Source organism: Solea senegalensis, linkage group LG7, assembly GCF_019176455.1.
Source record: "Solea senegalensis isolate Sse05_10M linkage group LG7, IFAPA_SoseM_1, whole genome shotgun sequence".
In the NCBI taxonomy this organism is placed as follows: Eukaryota; Metazoa; Chordata; class Actinopteri; order Pleuronectiformes; family Soleidae; genus Solea; species Solea senegalensis.
In genome coordinates, this window is record NC_058027.1 from 23585085 (window position 1) to 23594332 (window position 9248).

The following is a 9248-nucleotide window of genomic DNA, read 5'->3' on the forward strand; positions in this document are numbered from 1 at the left end:
ACAAAAATAATAAAACCAACTTAGTAAAAATAAATCAAGAAAAACAGAAAATCAAGCAATACTACTAGTGTTGTATGGAACTGTCTTTCCTAAAGTGGGGGCCCTTGCAGTGAGGCAGGCGTAACAGTGGGTGTCACATGACATTACATATTGTTTCAGAGGTTAACCATATGAGTTTTCTATATCTGCCAATATTTAGATATCAGAGCAGCCAATGGTAGATATATAGTGTTTCTTTCCCCAGTATGTTAAATAATATGATGTACAAAAATGCTTTACACCTAAATAAACAACACTGTTATCTAACAACAGTAAAAATAATGTTTTAAATAAATATTAAATAACATGAAACCAATAATTAAAATACTAAACAGTCAAAAAAGGTTGCACTAAAACACAATTTAGTTTCTAGGAACAAAAATGTGTGAACTAAACTCTCAAGAATAAGTTATTTACTGATTAATAACAAAACTGTCTGTAATATAAACTGTAGGTAATATAATTAGAGAGCATTATCTTGTCCAAAGATTTCTGTTGTTCTTGAACTCATTTTGCTATTCAAATTTTAGTTTTACTTTGTTATATCAGCATAGGGCTTATCAGTTATGACCCAAAATGGTGGCCGATGAGCATTTATGAGCATACGTTGGTAATAAGAACAAAAACATTTTATTGTTTTCTTTCAGTCTTGTCAATGTACAAATTTGAGAAGTTCTTCGACTGGTTTTACAACAGCTGGCATCTTCAATGTTGCGTTACTGCCTCCCTCTGGATTTAATTATCCATTTGTGAATCCATGAACTGTAAAAGTCTCATAAGAGACTAAGAGTTTTTTCTATTTGTGGAGCCAAACAAGATGTCATTCAAGCACAAAACAAGATCAACATAGATCTAATCAAATGCAAATCGCTTTACAACTTGCCAAACATCCAGAGTATGTTCACATGTCCAAAAGAAGGGTAGACAGTGAGTAGTTGCATGTCGCAGAAAATGCAAGATACATCAATATTCCTCCTTAATATCACCAAAAGTGCTATTATAGATATGAATTAAAATAAAGCTTTTTGACTTTTAGTGACTAGATTTCTTTTGGAAAGAGTCCTGCTGAGCCAGTAACATGAGAGTCTACAAATAACTTGGAACAATGATACAACTCAAGAAAAAACAATTTCTTCAGGGCTTCTTTTCTGAGTTAAAAAGATTTTTTTATTCCACTTCAACCCTATTTCCACACCCTGTAGCTAGTCAAAGGCAGGTAAATCTTTTTAGTGCTGAAAGAATTTTGTTTATTACCAACAGGCAACAGTATACATTAAATACTGTGTACACGGTTTTAACACACATTTGGATTCCTTTTGTACAGAAATGAAGTGTTTGTGTGTTGTACATTGGTCTGCCAATCAGGAACATGAAAAAACAAAAACAAGTGTCAGTGATTTCCTCTCGTCGGGACAAAACAACACACTTTGAACATGTTCTTGTGGGTCTTGTGGAGTCTTCTTGTTGGCTTTCGCAAAACCTGTGCTGCAGCGCTCGTCTCGGAGGTTATACTTGAAGAAGCACAGTAGCATATTTTATGGATGTATTCAAACATGCCATTTTCCTTGCCTCATGATTTTTACATGTCATCATGTGAGCTTGCTAACAATGGCTTGGTTCAGAGAGTTCAGCTGATTTGTCCATTTGTCTAAAGCTGTGTAGCGGGCCCCTCCTCTCTTCTGGTAGTCCAGTTCTAGTAGCTGGTTTACTTGGTCAATACGGCCATGGATTGTGCTAAATAAAATGAACAGTGAGAAAGAAACAATTTAGTTAGGCTCACATAATTTACTATATAGTGTTGTATTTACACTACATCTAAAGTGCCTAGTCTGTGTACTTTGGGTGATGCAGAACAGAAAATAACTGCAACAAATGATGCAGCATAGGTTCTTGAGTGTTTAGAAATAAAAACCAAAGTTTCTGTCATAAACATGAGAGTTGTGTTGTGTCTGCTTTCAAGTTAGCCATATTTTTTAATTTTAACATACCAGCACAAGGCATGATCACTCAACATTTCTTAGTAAATCTGTCAGCTGAGTCGGCTGAAATTTTGATTTACATCCAAGTCGTGCACGACAGCAAACCAGTACACGGAAAATAACAAACTACTATCAGCGCAAGACAATCAAGTACAAAATGTAACAGAAACTGTGAACTATGAGGAACGATGACTATTTACGGGAAGGAGGTGATTATTTTGTTCTCAGACTCAGTAGTCACGTGGGGGAGAAACTTACTTATCCAAGATGCACTGCACCAGCAAACTCTCCACATCGCACACATCAATGTTCAGCTCCTGAGACAACAGAAGCAGACAAGAGTCACATATTTTCAAATTGAAATCTGGAATCAGCAATGGCTGTAATTTAACTTATCCATTTTTGAATGTTCTATGCCGATTAAAAAAATGTGACACATAAATGATTGAAGCAATCTATACTTTTAGGATCTCTTATTTGCTTTAGACTAAAGTACTTAATATGTTGATGGTATCTCATGGTAATGCTTCATCTTAGTTAAAATCTATAAAACAATAAATATTAAACTGTCGCTCGACATAAAAAGTTACCCAAATCATGGTTAAGATACAATGTGACACACAACCCACAAAAACCACAAAAATGGGACTGATCAGAAAAGAAGTCAGTTTTGAAACCAAGTTGATGTTTGTGTCAAATGGATAGAAATTTCCTCAAGGAGATCCTGAGAAATTGTATTCATGAGAGTGAGAGAGGCAGGCCAATAAAAAACTACAATAACAAAATAACACCTTTGGCCTCAGCAGTTGACAGAGCAGATACCGCACCCCTAGAGAACTCAGATGCACAGACTACATCTCAATATTTTCATTTGAAAATGGCTTTTTCAAATCTGTGCCAGGCACCAAGAAGTAATGTGCGTCCAGCTAATTCTCTCCCCTATAGTTGTTTGCCTTTTTCCAGAAAAATATGAACAATGACAAACAACAAAGGTGAAAGGTAAAAGCTGATACTTTTCTTTTATTTGAAGCTGACTGTATGTTTTAACAGGGCTTTTCATCAATAGCAAAAAGTCAAGTCATGGCTGATAAGAACTATTCGGGAAGCAAATGTAGTCAACTGAGTCATAGTTTCCAAAGGTCTCAGTATCTGCCCATCGAGAATAAAGCGCATCCCTGGGACTTTCCAGAGCAGCAATTTCCACCGTATTAAGCAAAAATGGAGTAGAGTGGATGTAGCCAAACTTGTTTTGTGTTGCTTTAAAAGTTTAATTTACTTAAAGGCTTATGTCAACTACAATAATAATTAGCTATTGCTATTCTTGGAAAGTCAAATAAAGTCAAATATTTTGATATCGGATTCTGCTCGAGTACTTGTGTGATTTTTCCGATTATACCTTTTGTCTTCAATGATATGACTGACTAGCTTTCAGAAGATGTCAATGTATAAGGCAGTTTATGATCATGTAGACTTACCTTAGAAATGAAAGGGATGTGTATTCTTGTGTACGGTTTGATGAGTTTGATAAGTACTTGAGTTCTAATGTTCCGCAGGAGCTCTGAAACACAACATCACATGATCAGCTATGTTTTAAAAGAACAATGCTTTTTTTCCCTCTCTCTCTCTCAACACATGTGTCATCCATGTGGACGCTGACTCACCCTCTATGTGCTCTCTAATGAAGGGGTCATCCATTATGTTACTGTGATTTGTTTTCAAGATTTTCTCAAATTCAGTGATGTCATTGTTCTGGTAGGCGCTGGAGGGGAATAAGAAGAAAAACAATCAATGATGTTACACTATGTACATTGTGTCTCTATGACCCAAAGACAAAATCTTATCCCGAAGGCTGTCAAAAACCTTCCAAAATATCTGACTTTTAGGTAAACACTATTCTTATTACAGTTCTGGGTGTGCATTTTCAGTTTCTTGTTTATAGAATAGAAACGTGCGCAGCTTGATTCAGTGACTGCAACCTATGTAAACATGAGGACAAAAAAAAGCAGAGGCAGAAGATGTTCCAAAATCTGTAAAAATACGGCGAAATGTAAACTAATGGTGAAAGAGCACAGTTGTAGCAAACTACACATCATATTAATTCAGTCCATTGATGTTGTTAATGTATAATTTTGTGCTGTGTTCTAGAGCTGCAACTAAAATGTCACAAAAGGTTGCTCAATGTTTCTCAAACCTGGAAATTATGTTTCCAAATGTCTCACTTTGTCCACAAACCAAAATGATTTCGTTTTAATGATTTCTTTGTTATATGGAGCAAAGAAACTGGAAAATATTCACATTTAAGAAGCCAAGAAATCAGAAAACTTGTTTTAATAATTGAATAATCAAATAATCGAGCCAGAAGTAGAATGAAACTGCGATGTACTAAATAAAAGCTGACCAAAGTTTTTGAGCACAAAATTCACAAAAATGTGCACCAAAATACCCAAATCTAAATTCTGCCAAGACACACAAAAAATCAATTTAATTTAACACTGTTCTGACTAAAAAAAGAATATGGTCCACTACGTCATGGAATCAATGGACACAAGCATTATAACAGCACCTCTACTGGAAAAATACTAAAGGAAAATAATGTAGGATATATATCTGTTCAAAAACATTATGGCAAACGTTTATTAATAGCACTCTGGCTTTATTTTGTATATTACAGCCAACCACAACAACATACCTTCCTCAACAACTTGGTTATGATCCAAAGATGCAGTGCACAAAGCCAGGTCAAGCGAAACACACCCACTGTGTTTCACTGTGTGAAATGCCAGCACACACCTAAGGTACATTTATGAGCTGTTCTTTCCCCTACTATGACCTAATGATATAAAGCAGTGACTCTGCCAAACACATACACAGTGGGATGCACGTGACATCAAACACTGATAAGATAAAAAGCTCAAACACATCATCTAAAACACATCTGATAAAAAGGATAAACTATACACTCCTAAACAATTTAGATTAGAATTTACCATCTGCTAATCCATTTCTGCTTTTGAGTAGATGTTACAGTAGGAAAATATAGGAAATAGACTTTTTTTATAGAATTTACAAACATGCACGCTTACCTTACTAAGTTTGTCATCGCTAGGATCTCTGGGTCATTTTTGTATGGTTTGGCCTTTGGAAAAAAGATGAAATATCATAAATGGCACTTGAACTAAAGTCACTGTTCAATGAGTAAGCACAAAACCCAGACTGGCCAGTTACATGCGGCGTCTTTTGAATGTATTTTTGAAAGGAAACATGCGTCACACACAAACAAGAGTGACACCATTAAACACGCCTATATTTCTGGGCATGTTCACATTTCTCCATGATGGAAAGATGGCCTTTCGATACTCAGGTCAAAGAAGTAGGTCAAAATGGTCTTTGTCCATGCTGAAAGTAGCTTTAAAACTACCACCATCAAGATGCTCACAAAGTACATCCAGTAAATTGTTCTCGTTAGACACATTCAAGCCGTTAGTAGTCTGCACATATTAATTGATAGTTGCAGCCTTAATAATCTTTCATAGAGAACATGCATAACCAAACCTATTTTCATACCTCTTGTGAGTCAAAGGGGTTTATTCCTGACTTCATCAGCATGTTGGCTAAGACCAGGTATTTCAGGCATGTTGTCCTCCTTGGGCTTCCAGACTCGTCATAGTTTTTAAAGGCCTCAAAGAAATCTGTATGCGCTTTCTCAAACTCACCCTCTCTCAAGTGCATCTTTCCACCACACTCTGGTCACAGGAAAAATTCAATTAACAGCTATAAGGTGCAACAAATGTGACATTGATACAACACAAATCTTATCATACCTCTGATAACTCCCATAATGAGCGGGTGAGGAATGGCAGATTTAATATGAAGTGACTGCTCATAAAGAGCTTTCAATTTCTTGTTGTTTTTTTGTGCCGTGTACATTTGGATCTCGAGAGCGTAGATCTCCAACAGCTGTGTGCCTTTCTTCAGGTCATCTTCTCCATCATCCGTCTGTGTGGAAACAGTACTACTACTTATAATGGTGTTCAAAAAAATGTTTTTGTATTTAACTATGGCATAATCAATAAATAAAAATTGACCCAATTACCTGACATGACTGGTGAAGTTGCCGTAAGATTTTCTGCAGTTTTCCATACTCCTCTCTCTCCAAGTAGAGCTTCCCCAGCTACAAAGAAAGAAATGTGTGGTTTAATAGGAAATGATTATGCTTTATTACATGGATTAAGAAAATAATCTTTGTGTACCTTTGTGTTTGTTTTGAACCACAGCCTGTCATTTTTTGCATCTTTCAAAGCCTCCAAAGTGGTCTCATAGAATTCCTGCAGCAAATCCATCTGGTAAAATAGGAGACACGCTGTAGCACATTTCAAACATTTGGAAATCCAATGCCATGTTTTCACCGAGTGGAATGGTTCCCTTGACACAGTATGATACATATTTCTTTGCGATTCCATTAGGAATAGTACCAAAATAACTGTCCCCAACCACTCTATTATTTGGCACCCTTGGTGCAGTACAGTCAGGGTGTAGCTAGACCAGCTCCACCTATTACAGTCAGCTGAGTGGACGATAGAAAAGCGTTACTCCCTTGTGATTGGTGAAAACTCCCATGAAAGTTGAGGAAAAGCCCTATTCTCATACAAAGCTGGACGTCTTTTTGAGACAAACAGCCACAAATCAAGCTGTTCCTCAGATGTTTGGTGTCCGTGAAGACATGGTCACCGTGGTCTTTTTTTTTGTTATTTTTCTTCATATATATGGCATTATTATTATTATTATTATCATCATTAATTCTTCATACACACACAACATCTTTAAACGTTATTGTATATGTGGCAGGACTGATGTGGTGCTGTAACACTGCCACAAATACACGACAAAAAGGAGGAAAAAATAGATTATGAGCAAAAAGTTGTGTACAAATTTTAAACACAAGAAGAAGACAACAATGACAACAGGAAATACCAAAGCATGAGTGAGATCATCGTTTCCCCAAAGTTGCATATTGATAGTATATACAGAAACGCAAGGATGGCATTTCAAAATGTTTACATCCTGGGAGCTGGTTTCCAAAAATAGCATTTTATGGCTCCCAAGATGCTGGTTCCAAGTGGTTAAAAAAAACCTGATATGATTCTGACTCTTCTTGAGTGTAAGTGCACTGTGTGTCCATACCTGTTTGGAGGTAGAGATATAGTCCAGAATGGAGTTGATGGACTTCTCAGAGTAGTTCCTGGTGACAGCACTTCTGATGTATGTAAGAAGCTGCTTGTACCTGTTCATCATCTCTGGAAAGTTTGTCTGCAGGGTTGAGACACACAAAAATAATAACTCTCACTTTAGAAATCACCTCCGATAGGTCAGGGGGAAAGAAATGAGGGCATATACTGCAAAGCATACCAGCTTGAAGTTGATTTTGATCATCTGTTTCAATGCTTTGAATCCCCACTCTCCTTTCTCTCCCTCCAGTTCCAATACCTGAGAAAACAATATATTCAAAACACATGTCAATATCACAATTTTTGTTATACATAAACAGCACATTATTTAAAAGAAAGCACATATTATTCAAAAGAAATCACATGTGTTGGCTTCATGAGATTCATGTTTACATGCAAAAGACTTCTAGAGTGTTATTCAAGATTCTCTATAGATAGATAAAGATAAGTACGTGGTCATAAGTACTTATACTTTTGGCCTTTTTGATGACACATTGCTCCCACAGAGAGTTCAGATCAGTCATTATTGTTCCGATGATTTATGAACAGATTTTCAAAATATGATTTAGGCGGTTCCTTGCCTTTACTGCCAAACTGTTGATCCAAAAAATAAAAGAATTTGTAAGGAGGCTCTCAATGTACGATAAATATATTGTACACATGATGGGTGTTGAGACACCAAAGGAGCAGTAAAATAAACCCTCACCTCTACTAAGCACTATTTGTCTCATGTCAACAATCTGTCTGTACCAGTGTACATAATCTGTGTTACAATCCTGTGGCACTGCATTTTTAAAAAGTTCTTATTTTATTACTATTACTACTTATTTTATTTTACTGTTTACACTTGTCTATTTATAACCCTTTTGCGTCTGCAGCAAGTGAATTACTCCAGTGTGGAATTAATAAAGTCTAATTTAATCTAAATTTTCATTATAGTATGCAGCCCTACTAATTCCACTGTTTAACCTTTTTTGAGGTGGCTTCTAGGGTGAGTTGTAGCAGGCTGTGTTGTTTATTGAGTCTTTTCATAATTACTACTCCACCTTTTGGAAACTGCTGAGTGCAGCTTTGGGGTCATCCTCCTTCAGGGCTTTTGAATTGTAGTACTGGTTCTCGAGGTCCACATTTGGCTCGGAGTTACTGTCCTCTGAATATTCCTGCGTTTAAACACATGCATGTCAAAGTCACGTTACCAAATAAAACACAGCACTCGTTAGCATGCTAACGCAATGCTAAGCAAAACAACACAGACGCCGTGGTTTCGTAATGAGCACATCGAGTTGTCTGTGGTTTCAGTGTCTGTAATTTAGACCACATAATGCATACACTTTAATTCAGCTAACAGGTGGTCGCTTAATATACATTATATCAACCGGGCACCTGGTCGTTACAGCTAACTGCAGTTAGCCGGCTAAGAAGCTAGCGACAGTGACCCGCTCTCTACTTGTACTAGCCAACATGCTAAACAGCTAGCCCTGTCCGCATTGGACTCTGTTAGCGGATAAAAGCGGGTGAATTTCAAAGGCAAGTGTAGTTATTTCAGTTGTAAATACCAGGTCGTAATCCTCTTCATCGTCGCACATGAAATCGTCTTCCATGTCAGACATCTTGGCGACGTTTCCTAGTCCTTACTCAGAGACAGACGGTGGCCCGGCCTGTGCTGTGTTTCGCGGCCGTGGTGGGATGATGGTGTGACAGCAGCACTGAAACAAGCAGGAAGCCGTTTGTGTCGATAGATGGCGCTATTGTATCGTCAAAGACAACCAACTGCAGCGCAGGCAGGCTTTTTTCCAACCATAGTCTCACAGCGCTGCATGGTAAAGCGTGACAGTGCTATACTGGAATTTTAGGATGATGATGTGAATTTTTTTTTTTCATAAAGAACAAAGCATAATTTGTTGCATGTATGTATGTATGTCAGTTGTACAGTCAAACATATTATGCTTTGTTCTTTTTGTTATCTTAAAGAACAAAGCATAATCTGTTTGACTGTACAACTGAC

General features: G+C 37.0%; 1 protein-coding gene across 1 annotated transcript; it reads right to left on the minus strand.

The window, feature by feature from the left end:
• Nucleotides 1–650: 650 nt before the first annotated feature.
• cops2 (COP9 signalosome subunit 2) lies at nt 651–8945 on the minus strand. The gene is made up of 13 exons (XM_044030995.1): nt 8800–8945; nt 8290–8403; nt 7425–7502; nt 7200–7325; nt 6269–6358; nt 6112–6189; nt 5840–6014; nt 5583–5761; nt 5102–5154; nt 3680–3777; nt 3494–3576; nt 2277–2335; nt 651–1773 (listed from the first exon to the last, which is right to left on the minus strand). The coding sequence occupies exons 1-13, from the start codon at nt 8851–8853 to the stop codon at nt 1629–1631; spliced, it is 1332 nt and encodes a 443-aa protein (XP_043886930.1). The 5' UTR covers nt 8854–8945; the 3' UTR covers nt 651–1628.
• Between the last annotated feature and the right edge of the window lie 303 nt (nt 8946–9248).

Coding starts and splice junctions, on each gene's coding strand:
- cops2 (XM_044030995.1), bottom strand. CDS start 8,853: ATGTCTGACATGGAAGACGATTTCATGTGCGACGATGAAGAGGATTAC. Junction 5,762..5,839: donor CATTATGGGAGTTATCAGAG/GTATGATAAGAT, acceptor TCCTGTGACCAG/AGTGTGGTGGAAAGATGCAC. Junction 2,336..3,493: donor ACATCCCTTTCATTTCTAAG/GTAAGTCTACAT, acceptor CTGTTGTCTCAG/GAGCTGAACATTGATGTGTG.